Raw genomic sequence first — 13,155 nt, forward strand, 5'->3', positions numbered from 1 at the left:
TCTCAGCCCCTCAACTTGTTCCTGGAACGTGGTGCCCACTGTCAGATGGTCGTATCTCAGCTTCTTCTCTTCCTGTTGACTTTCCCTCCAGAACTTCAAGTTTCACTTTTAAAATGAGACTTCTGACTGTTTCTCCTTTACTAATGCATGAACCCTTCTAAAGCCTTCTGAAGACAACAGTAGAAATTAACAGGTTCTGGTAGCCATGGACATTGTGGGCGGTCCGTCTGAAAGGGTCAAACTGCTTTGCTTATGTCAACACGTAAATCCAGTTTGCCCAAAGCACAAACTGCACAGCTTCAATATGCGTCATGGGTTTCCTCTTTCCATGGAAAATGTAGCGAGGGGAAGGAAACTATCATTTATTGACCAGCCTGTGCAAGGTCCAGGACATAGGCTGTCATGTCCCAGGCCTCCTGGATCCTCCTTGAGGAGGCTGGAGTGGAGAAATCTCTGGACAGGGCGAAGTCCAGCTGTCTAGCTGATGCATTGTTCCCCTGAGCAAGTGTTTTCTCTCAGAGCCTTAGTCTCCTCATTTGAAAATAAAAGAGGTCAGGCCAGTCGGTCCTCAGAGCCTACCAGGTTCTAGTATTTCCTTAGCAAACATTTACCTAGAGGATTCTCTCTGAACCAGAGCCTGTGCTGGGCATTAGAGATGCAAATGAGGTGCAGCTCTCAGCCTGTCATATTCAGTGGGGAATAGTTCTGCTCTTCTGACTATACAAGGTCTATTGTGACTAAAACCAGTCGCTGATTGGACCAATGTAAACAAAGTGTGTTCAGTTTAAAAGAAAAACCTACAGAGACTATCCTGTATAAAATTTCCTGCTAGGTTTTAGGTGGATTAGAAGAATAAATTATGGTTCCTCTCAAAAGAGGCTCTAATCCAGTGGAAGACACACTGTTCATGCAGCAAAGAAAACACATTTTATAATTCCTGTTCATGCAGGGATAGTTTTCCGGGCCACCAGTGACAGACCAACTCAGGTTTTCTGAAGGGTTTTATGTTACTTACCATTAAGTGCTTTTTGTTGTTTGTTGTTTAGTTGCTCAGTCTGTCCAGTTCTTTGCGACCTCAGGGACTATAGCCTTCCAGGCTCCTCTGTCCGTGGGAGTTCCCAGGCAAGATTACAGGAGCGGGTGGCCATTTCTTCCTCCAGGGGATCTTCCTGACCCAGGGATGGAACCCGCGTCTCCTGCATTGGCAGGCGGATTCTCAATTAAGAATCCGCCTGAGTCACCTAGGAAGCCCCATCATTAAGTCTGAGGGAAACAAATACTGATGCTAATATTTGTCCTAAATGCAGCCTGGCTACAGTCATAGCAGAATTCATGGTGGTTTTGATAAAGGGCTGTGAATCCTTCTGTTACATGACATGGTCTTTTACCTGAAGCAGCCACTCCTTAAAGAGGCATCTCCATCTCACCAGGGTGTATGTTTTATCCATTTTGTATTCTTGGAGAGTCTAGCCACTGTTTACATTATAGAAGATAAATACAGACTGATGCTACACCATGCTGAGAATGTCTGCCTAGTCTCAGATCACCATAAAGAGTGTTTTCCCTCTTTGTCTTTTGTTCCCAGCTGAAAAAATCAGTTGGGTTTTTTCAGCTTTATTGAGGTATAACTGACAAATAAAATTATAAGATATTTAAAGTATATGGCATGATGATTGGAAAAACGTATCTGTCATGAGAGGAAGAACTGAATAATTGCGCATATGATATTTGAAATTGTATCCAGAATTTCTAAGATGTCTTAAATCATAGCAATTTTGTAGATAGAATTGAGTACTAATAAGAAAGTAGATTCAGAGCAAAAGAAATGCAGATCGCTTTACATCAGTAATTTCAAACTCCAAGAAATAAAATGACTTTTAAATGAATAAAACAAAGATTACATTTTTAAATAATAGGTTTTATTTTTAGAGCAGTTTTAGATACACAGCAAAATTAAGCACAAAGTTTGGGGAGTTCTCTTCTGCCACTTGTACCCCCATATACACAGCCTCTCTCACCATTAACATCCCCCACCCAGGTGATACCTCACAACTGTGAACCTGCATTGACACATCCTTGTCACCCAAAGTCTGTAGTTTGCATTAGGCTTCACTCCCAGTCTTATACATTTTATGGGTTTTGACGAATGTGTAGTGTCATGTATCCACCATTATAGTATCATACAGAATATTTCACTGTTCTAACAATCCTCTACCCTTTCTGTCCATCCTGGGATTCCTCTCTCCCTCCTAACCAGTAGTAACCACTGATCTTTTTACTGTCCCTATACTGACTGATCTTTTTACTGTTTTGCCTCTTTCAGAATCCCATCTAGTTGGAATCACATAGCATGTAGCCTTTCAGATTGGCTTCTTCCATTTAGTAATATGCATTTAAAGTTCCTCCCTGTCTCTTTATGGGTTGATGGCTCACTTCTTTAGGACTGAATAACATTCCATTGTCTGGATGTACCACAGTTTATCCGTTTACCTACTGCAGAACCTCTTGATCACTTCCAAGTCTTGGCAATTATGAATAAAGCTGCTCTAAACATCCCTGTGCAGTAGCACCTCACACCCACTGCTACTGTGGGCATGTTGGCTGCAAAAGCTGGGTCACATTGGTTTATATTTTAAGTATATATGTCCTTCAGAAATACAATATTTATCTTTATGGATTAAAAAATAATTCCTGTGCAAGTTTTTGCGTGCACTAAGTTTTCAACTCTTTGAGTAAATAGCTAGGAGTGCAGCTACTGGAATGTATAGTAAGAAGGTGTTTAGTTTTATAAGAAACTGCCAAACTGTCTTGCAAAGGGGCTGCACCATTTTGCACTCCCACCAGCAGCGAGTGAGAGTTCCTGCCGTTCCTCATCCTGGCCTGCGCTTGGTAATACAGTGTTTTAGAGTGTTGTCGTTCTAATAAGCATGCTATGGTATCTCACGGTTGTTTTAATTTGCAAGTTTGTAATGATATATGATGTGGAGCATTTTTCATACGCTTATTTGCAACTAGTGTATCTTGTTTTGGTGAGGTATCCTGATTTTTGTCTTTTTTTTTTTTTAATTGGATTGTTTTATTATTTTGATTTTAAGAGTTGTTTTGTGTGTTTTTTAGATAACAGTCCTTTATCAGATGTTATTTTTATGAATATTTTCTCCACGCCTATGTCATACCCTTTCATACACTGGACAGTGTCTTTCACAGAGCAGAAGTTTTTAATTTAATGAAATCCAATTTGTCAAGTATTTATTTCATAGATTATGCCTTTGATGTTGTATCTAGAAAGCCATCACTAAACCTAAGGTCAGTTAGATATTCTCCTATGTTATCTTCTGGGAGTGTTACAGTTTTGTGCTTACATTTACTCCGTGATCCATTTTGAGTTAATTTACGTGATGCGTATAAGATCTGTGTCTAGACTGACTTTTTTTTGCATGTGGATGTACAGTTTTTTCAACGTTGTTTGATGAACACCTATCTCTTCTCCACTGTGTTGCCTTTACTCCTTTGTCAAAGATTGCTTAGCTCTATTTGTGTGGGTCTATTTCTGGGCTCTTTATTCTATTCCACTGATGATTTGTCTCTTCTTTCACCACTATCATACTGTCTTGATTACTATAGCTTTATGGTGAGTCTAAAAGTTGGGTAGTGTCAATTCTCCAACATTGTTCTACTTCAGTATTGTGTTGGTTCATCTGCAAGCTTTTTTCAAAATATTGCAAATCTTAAAAAAATTTTCCTATTTGTTTATTCATTTGGCTCCACCAGATTTTAGTTGTGACTTGTGGGATCTCGTTCCCTGACCAGGGATCGAACCCTGGCCCCCTGCATTGGGAGCATGGAGTCTTAGACTTTGGACCATCAGGAAAATCCCTCCAGTACATTTATTGGAAAAAAATGTGTTTGAGTGAACCCACACTGTTCGAACCTATGTTGTTCAAAGATCAACTGTACATAATGCACCTCAGATAACACTTTTAGTTCTTAGGTAGAGACCTTAACACATTTGGAACTGGCTATCAGCTACAGGAGCAAAGGACCTGCAGAAGATAGCTTCAGACTAGGTGACCAGCTTCTAGTCCATAACTGCCCGTCGTAGTTGACACTAATGTATGTCTAGTAAGTGGGGAAACTGGAGATGGCTGAAAATGAGGATAGTTATTAAATATTTTAAGTAAATATCATGATAAGAAGCTGACAAAAAGAACTAGTTTCAATGTGAAGCATTAGTGAAACCAATTTAACAGGCTGTCTGTCTCCTGACTCTAAGTAAAAGATGAGACGAGACTGACTACGACCCAGAAGAGGCAAAATTCAAAGACATCATGGAGCTCTAATTAACAGGTAGATGACTCCGTTTTCTAGCTTGGGTGACTTGACTTACTGGTGATGTTGTTAATCAAGACAAGACTTTAAACAGGAAAATCAGGTTTTGAAGAGAATACAGTGAGTTCAGTTTTCATAGGTGAGTTTGAAGGGCCAGGAGGACCCCACAGATGAATGAGACCAGTGAGTAGCTGAAAGTCTAGCTCTGGAGCTCAGGTAGGGTGTCCAGGCTAGAGAAAGAAGATAACCATCATCAGAATCTAGTTTATTTTAAGAGCTGATATCTCTTTATTCCTATGCAGAGTAAAAAGAACCCACATGATGTGGTGGATGTTACAGTCAAACACAGGATAAAGGGTTAGCTTTGAAAAATAATCTGAACATCTTGGGCTTCCCTGGTGGTACAGTTCCTAAGACTCCACGCTCCCAATGCTGGGAACCTGGGTTCAATCCTTAGTCAGGGAACTAGATCCCTCATGCTACGACTCAGAGTTTGCATGCCATACAGTCAAATAAATAAAGAAAAATATTTTTTAAAAAGAATATGAACATTTCTTATGAGGAAGGAAAGAACTGTTAAAGTAATTAATGACTTAAGCTGTATTTTCTCACTGGCAATGGTCTGTTGAGGAATTGTGATATTTTTCATGATATGAGAATGAATGTCTACAGAGAGAAAAAAAATGAAATAAATGCTGGGTAGCAATTTGAGGAGCCCAGCTGAGGGAGAATTTCAAAATGTAAGTATTGCTATGTACTAGTCATCACAGACTGCTAAAACAAAATACCACAGACTGGGTGCCTTAAACAAAAGAAGTTTATTTTCTCACAGTTCTGGAGGCTGGGAAGTCCAAGATCAAGGTGCCAGTGAGGTTTGGTTTCTGGTGAGAACTCTTCCTAGCTTGCAGACAGCCACCTTCTTGCTGTGTCCTCCCATGGCTGATTGAGAGAGAGGTAGGGAGTGCTCTGGTGTCTCATCCTTTGTTCAGTCACCAAGATGTGTCTGACTTTTGGCAACCCCATGGACTGAAGCATGCCAGGCTTCCCTGTCCCTCACCATCTCCCGGAGTTTGCCCAAGTTCATGTCCATTGAATCAGTCTCTTCCTTTAAAGACATTAATTCTATTGGATTAAGGCTCTACCTTATGACTTCATTTAACCTTAATCATTTCATATTCCAAATACAATCACATTGGGGTTTAGGGCTTCAAACTGTGAGTTTGGGGAGGACACAATTCAGTTCATGGCATATATAATTCAGCACTATAATGTGAGTTCTTTTCCCATTTATACACAAGAGCAAGAGAGAAGAGAGATGGTTGAGTTGATCCAAATTTGGGGACTAGCAGGATAGACTGGAGAGAAGGTCAAAGTGGCAGATGAAATGAGGGGCTGGTGAAAATATGGCTTAAAATTACTTCCCATGGGTTCCAAGAATGATGGAAAGGGAAGCAGCAGGGATTTGGTAAGCTTCATGGAAGGTCCTCTCAGGTCTGGAGAACAAAAGGGAACACTTTATCATGTACCATCTCTTGGTAGAGTCCTTTCTTGGGATGTAGTTGGTTGTTTCTGCACTTTCAGCTTCACTGGCAACTGATGAGAATCATCAAACTGGAAAGATTTAGGTTCATTAGTGATAGCAATGATCACATTTTTCTTTCCTTTTAGACGACTAAATACATTGAACAAGTGTGCCTCAATGAAACTTGATGTGAACTTCCAAAGGAAAAAGGTAGGTGCAATTTACTATACCTTACTAAGACCATGGCTGTACCAGCAGGACGAGCTGCGTTCACAAATTAAAAACAACACAAACCTAAGCGAAATTCTGAAATGACTGACCGTAATATGTGTTTATTCTCCAAAAATCTCGTCTTATCGTAAGCATCATGATTCAGCCCGACAGGAACCTAGGCTAACATCTGTTTCACTTTGCTTTAGTTTTGATCAGAGGGTTTGCATACAAACGTAAAATGCCTTGTCTATGATAATCTTTCAGAAGTTTGTTTAGCTGTAAATATCCACTCTATATTAGACTCAAGTTCTCCGGTGATTTGTAGATTAAGAGAATGCAAAACAGAATCTATGGGGTGGGCTATGCCCGGTGTCTTCTGCTTCATTCTTTCCTATGGCATTTTATTTCAAGTGCAGTTCAGGATGTGATCATTGTCAGGCTGGTTCATGTCATCGTGGTTGAGCAGGTGGAGGGAGAGGGTAACAACAGGATTCAGAACTCACCCCATCTCTCCATTCTCACCCCTTGCCCTTTTCTCTAGTCACAGGGAGCGTCCTTCAGTTTCCCGAATCACTACACTTCCTCTCTCTTATAGGACTTTGCAGGCATTTTTCCCTCTGTAGGAGTAAGGCTGGCGATTTCAGTTCTGAAACAAAGCTATACTTTATTGAGGACTTAACTGTTTTCCACAAGCTATGTTATGGCATTTCATGCATTGTGGCAGAGGGTCTCTGTTTTCTAGAGAAGGGAAATAAAACCTGAACTGGCTAAGTCCCTTGCCTGTGATCTATTAGCTGGTGGAGGAGCAGGGTTTCAACTTCAGGTGTGTCTGACTCCAAAACTGAGGCTCATAACCACTGTGCTGAAAGACCTCTCTTTCTCACTGAATTGATCCTTTTAGGAAACTCAGAATTAACATCGTTAGCTACTTTTTTCATTTCACATCTTCAGTATGTAACAAGTCAAGCCGCACTATATTTTGAAGAAGCAGAGAAAACATCCCTGAGTTGTAAGAAAGTGTTCTTTATTCTGGTCTACACAGAGAAGTCATTACAGCCCATGGATTTTAAGTCACTCCCGAGTAACCAAATCTTTAAAAATAACTTTAGCCTGAATTTCTGCTCTAAAATAGCACCCAAAAAAAGCGCAAATGAATTTTGGTTGACCTCACCTTCAAAACAATTTGGGGTTTGAGCTAGGAACCAAAGATTCAAGCTAAGGAGGTAAAATGGTGAAAAACAATATCCAGAGAATATATTAAAACACGGGCAATTTGTCCGGGTCAAAGAAAAATGAAAAATGTGGGAATAAATGTCCCAACAGCTATCTGGCTGAATAGAGCCCTTGAGAAGTACACACACTGTTTGAAGCAGGAAGGTCAGATGTTGTTTTGGTTGTAACACATGGTTCTTATTAAACCAAGCGCAGCCACGCCTGTGTGGCTGGTCTGTCCGGCTGCCAGTGCAGATCCTTAGCTGCTATATATCACAAACACAAATGCCGAAGACTAACGACACGATTTGTTTTCAACCAAGTGGTGTGATTGAATTCTTCCCTTATCACCAGCATTTCAAAACCCACATGTGGGACAGGCTTGAATAACATGCATTAGGCCATGTTACCTTCACAGAAGCTCCTCTGTAAATTGGTCCCTTCGGCATTCTGACATTCTTAATTTATGCCTTACGTTGGCTATGGTGGCATATACCCTTACAGCCCCTACTTAGCTGTGGGCCCCACAGATGCAGGCACTTGAATAAAACAGGGCTTTCCACACTGTAACACAGGGACTCGTGGCCTGAATTTTGAAATAAATAAATCCAGTGAGTGATCTCCACCCACTCGTGAATCTTAGCCGTGATGCATATTGGTGGCTGTGGTCTAAGCAGCTACATAGGAGACCCTGGTGGTGGCACATGTCCCTACGATCTGCTCCTTACACAAGTCACAGACCAGCCCTTTGTCATTGTTCAGTCTCTCAGTTGTGTCCAACTCTCCATAGCACCATGGACTGCAGCACACCAGCTTCCGTGTCCTTCACCATCTCCCAGAGTTTGCTCAAACTCACGTCCACTGAGTCAGTGATACCATCCAATCAACTCAACCTCTGTCACCCCCTTCTCCTTTTGCCTTCAGTCTTTCCCAGCATCAGGGTCTTTTCCAATGAGTTGGCTCTCACATCAGGTGGCCAGAGTATTGGAGCTTCTGCCAATCCTTTATTTTACTGAAAAAAAAAAAAAACAACAACTAAATACAGACTAGGACTAGGCTAAATGATCAGAGGTAGAAAGTGAAACTTGAGAACCAAACACCACAAGAGCTTTAACTAACTGTGGAATTAGTTTGGCAGGAAAAAAAAAAAAAAGACAGTAGCATTTCCTCTGGGCTTGTCCCTATTTTAATCAATCCAAGAAACAGAAATATAATGCTCACCTTCAATCTGCAGAGGCCCAGACGTGTTTAATTCCCCAGAATGTCATCCCCAAATGGCTTCACCACCGGGAATGCGGTCATGCTTCTCCCTTCAGGGCCTCAGGAAGGCTGTGTGTGCTTCTTAGCACTCTGGTGTGATGAGAAGGTGCCCACAGTGCCCGCTCCACGCCAGGTCACTGCTCATCATTAACCCCACGTCACAGATGCAGAGATCGAAGGACAGGGAAGCCCAGAGCTACTCAGAAACGGCACAGGCAGGATCTGAACCGAGCTGTTCTGCCCCTCCTGGCCCTTGAGAGAGATTCAGAAATGTATTGTCATGAGCTTCTGGCCCTCGGCCTGAGACCCGGAAGGGCTTCCTCAGCAATATATACAATTAAGTATTTTTATTGTTGTTTTAGAAGAGGGATATTTCTTGCTTTTTGTACTCAAGTCCACAATTTATGTAATGTCTTCGTGGAAATTTACCTTTGGATCTCTCGTGGTAAAAGAGTCATGAGTTTCATTGCTCTGCTTTGAATTTGGTTCTCACCTGATTTTGTTTAATTCTGAAGAGTTTGGTGGGTTGACCCAAGACAGGGGAAAAAAACAAAACAAAATCCAGAAATAGATGACAATGGTGAAGCCTCATTCATACTTAGTTAGGCAGGCACTTTCCTTGTACATCAAATACCACTCACTCGTAAAGCTCCAGGACAACTGAAATCGCACCTTACCACTTTGCAGAAGAGAAAAGCAGTCCTCTAAAGATTCAAGATTACTTTCCCCATGAGAAGCAGGTAGAGTGTCCTCAATCTTGGCCATGCATCTCACTGAAAGACTTACTAAACCCCCGCATTTCTGAGAGCCTGAGGACCCAGCCGTTGCCCACCACTGGCCTCAGGCTCCTCCCCTTGCAATGCAGCAAGTGGCAGGGCCGTGCTTCTGAACAGGATGGCTCAGCCACCCAGCTCCAGTCAACTTTAATGGAAGATACACCTAAATTTCCATGTACTTGTGGAGTAGCCAACTCTTACATCTGTGGGCTCATATGGGCTCCTGTTTCCAGTGTAAAGAGATGGTCAGATTTTGTTTAAAAAAGACAAAATCCTTCCCTTTGCGGTGTCTGTTTTTGGCATTTGTCTCTGAAGCATATTTTAATTTCAGCTATGACTTCTCACTTTTTTAGAAAAAGCCAAAAGAAGTTTGAAGTTTCCTCTAAATTAAAAACGCCAAGGCACATGCAAAGCTACTCTTTCTCAGAAAACTGTTCCTTCATTATGTCCTACAGAATTCACACTTGCTTTATGACAACACTGAAATCCCCTCATTACAGTCAGTGTTAATGTGATGTGGGTTCTATTCAAAGTTAAAGTCAGAGACTAAAGACTCCAATAAGGATCTCTGTTAAATGAAGAAAGAGAGAGATGCGTACACACACAGGACTCCTACCCAAGATTTCCTGAGGCAGGACGAGCAGCTTCCAAAGAAGGTCCTGGTTAAAGTCACGGTTTTAATAAAGCTCTCTGAAATCATGACCCCAAGGTGGAAAGCAACACAGAAACCATGACTAATCGCCACGTTGCAGCCAGCACCTTCTGGCCTGGCTGCCGTGGGCATTTCAAAGGAGCTGCAGCTGTTGTGAGGGGGCCCGGTCTGAGCCTCCGCCTGCACCCTCCCCCCCATTGCCTTTCATAACCTCAAATGTCCCGTCAAATAAGAAACCACCTGGCAGCTCCAAACAGCAGAGCAAATGAGAGAAGTTACGTTTCATTCCATCATTCCCTCGGCTAAAAAGTAGTACATCTTACATTGAAGAGTGTTATGTGTGAATATCCTCGAACCTGGATCTTTGAGTGAGAAGAGCTCTTCGCTCATCTTTTCCAACCTCCTATCCAGGACAAGATTTACTTTCAGAGCATCCAACAATTCACTCAGCCTCTGTTTATAAATATCTAGACTTGAGTTCATTAAAATGCAAGGCAATTTATTTTCTCCTAACTACTGGAAGTCTTTCATATAATAAGCTAAAAGTTGACTTGATGTAAACGTGCCCATCTGATTCCAACTCTTCTCTCTGGAGAGGCACAGAATATGGATTTCTTCTTTGTCTAGATGAGAGCTCAGCAAGCTACTGCTCCTGCTGTGGTAAAGAAAGTTGTACTGGAATAAAGCCACACCCATCCTTTTGGCTGCAAAGGCAGAGTTGATTAGTTGTAATGTTCTAATATTTACTATCTGGCCCTTTACAGAAAGTTTTCTGACCTCTATTCAATCTAGAACAAAGTTTCTTAAACTGTCTACAGAGAATGATCAATTTTTTAAAAACTTCCCAGCCTGCCACTGACCAAGATACTTTTGTAAAATTCATTACAAAACAATTATTAGAAACATAAATAATATTAGAAATATGAATGATACAATCATTAGATAATCTCTAAGAATTGTACTAGAGAAAATACAAGACTAAATGTTTTAAAAGACTTTGCAGATACAAAATTGCATTCCAATAAATATAACTCGAACAAATATAACAGGAAACAGAAAAGAATTACAAAAATTGTTCATATTTTTACTAAAAGTGTATACTTAGGCAATTAATATGCAGAATCATGATTGCATTTGCAACTTTTTTTCTGTTGTTCAGCTGTCAGAACTAAACAAAAAGTTTACTTTGAAATACCAATTCCCCATATTAAATGTCTATACACACATTTCAATCAAACACTATGACTATGAGTATTCCCCATGGTGAGTTTTCTGTTTGTTATCGAATTTAGGTTTGATTGACAGAAACCACTCACAGGGGAAAATGTGTATCTCATATGCTTCTTTGTTTTAATATTAACCATCATAAAGAAGCCAGTTTCTCAGAATATGTTGAGTGGGGCTTACCTGATGGTCCAGTGGTTAAGACTCTGCCTTGCAAATTGGGGGGTGCAGGCTCAATCCCTGGTCAGGAAGCTAAGATCCCACATGCTTTGCAGCCAAAAAAACCAAAACATAAAACAAAAACAATATTGCAACAAATTCAATAATGACTTTAAAAATGATACACATTAAAAAAATAAAAATAAAGAGGTTTTTAAAGTAATTTTTAAAAGCTTTGGCTATTCTTTTTTACTTTTACCAAAATGAAGTAAGTGATGCTATATTGTCAAAATTCATCTTTAATCCACGTCACTAGCTAGTTTCTACAATAGTCTTTCTGTAAAACAATGGATCCTGTACATTATACACTTTGGGTTATGCTAGATAAACTGATCTTGAAATGTCACATGTAACATGGACCTTGTGAGCCCAACACACAAGCTGGTCTCAGCCCCATTTAGTAAGATAAGTCCAGTGATCATGAACTTGGATCACACAGCCATGCCAAATGGTGACAAATGGTTTTAATACTTACTCTCAGTGTCTGAACTCACCTCTCTGAAGACTGCTTAGGGGACTGTCAGCCCCTTGGCCACACTTTGAGTTGTACTGTTCTCGAGTTCCTTTTTCCTAAACCAAACCATTAGTCCTTTCAATCATCCTTCATAGAAGGTTGTGATGTCTAGATCACTGGCCAACCTGATTACTCTGCTCTGGAAATATATCCCATTCCCTGTGCACTTTAAGCTGTGGCCCATTGTTCCTAATATATGTTACCAGTGCAGAATACAATGGGGCTGCACCTCCCAAATGTTGAGATCCATGCTTTTGGTAAGATATCCTAAGGTGGATGTCTTGGTTTGGTTACCACATTACATGGTTAACTCATATTAAGCCTAAATCCGCTACAACTCTCAAGACTGTTGATAGGAACGAAGACTGTTTCATCCCACACATTCTATAATAGATTTGTGAAGTTAAGTTCTTCGTGTTTAACTTCATGAAATTTCATCTTATTAACAGGCCATCCTTCAATTCTGTTCAGATCGTTACGCATCTCAAATCAGTATTCTCTAAGAACAATAATTAGTTTCATCTTGCACTTTAAGATTTATCTGGCATTTTCACATATAATCTCATTTGATTCTATTGGCAAACCATGCCAGATGTGCGTTGTTATCATTTCCATTTTACAGCTGAGAAAATTGAGCCTCAGAGTGAGTGCCTTGCTTAAGATCACTTAGTGAGACCTGAATGGATGGGATGGGGGCGGGGTGGAAGGGAGGTCCAGAAGTGAGAAGACACACTTATACTTACAGCTGATTCACTTCACTGCCCAGCAGAAACTAACACAACATTGTAAAGCAGTCGTCCTCCAATTAAAAATAAATAAACAACAACAAAAAAGATCACCTAGCGAATAATCTGCGCCATCTTCACAGTTTAAAAACATGAATCCTTCTGAGTCATTCAACTTATTCTTAAAATGGACACGGCCTGAAGGCATCCTGCATCATTCGCTTTCAGTCTTTCCATCACCCTCTCTGGTGGAGGTACTCAACCAGCTACTCACAAAACGCTCTGTAGCCTCCAGCAGTTCGGTGTCTTGGCCTTTTGTCAGTTCCTGGCTGAAATCCAGACACACCGTGTCCCTAGTATTTCCCTGGTTTACTAAATGGTTGAGATAAGAGAATAAAGTTAGTTTGGTGTGTCTTTTTCTCATAAAAACATCTGACTCCTAGAGGTTTCCATTTTGCATTTCTAAATAATCACAAACTATTTGTGTTTAGCCTCAAAAAAAGAAAAAA

General features: G+C 40.6%; 1 protein-coding gene across 8 annotated transcripts in view; it reads left to right on the forward strand.

The window, feature by feature from the left end:
* The window catches only part of STARD13 (StAR related lipid transfer domain containing 13), a 492,819-nt gene that overhangs the window by 449,771 nt on the left and 29,893 nt on the right, over positions 1-13,155 (forward strand). For all 8 annotated transcript variants that reach the window (XM_070380429.1, XM_070380432.1, XM_070380430.1 and 5 more), the window contains one exon: positions 5,998-6,061. In XM_070380429.1, the coding sequence (XP_070236530.1) occupies positions 5,998-6,061 (64 nt within the window). The remainder of the gene's footprint in view (positions 1-5,997; positions 6,062-13,155) is intronic.

The sequence above is a fragment of the Bos mutus genome, chromosome 12, assembly GCF_027580195.1.
Source record: "Bos mutus isolate GX-2022 chromosome 12, NWIPB_WYAK_1.1, whole genome shotgun sequence".
Lineage (NCBI taxonomy): Eukaryota > Metazoa > Chordata > Mammalia > Artiodactyla > Bovidae > Bos > Bos mutus.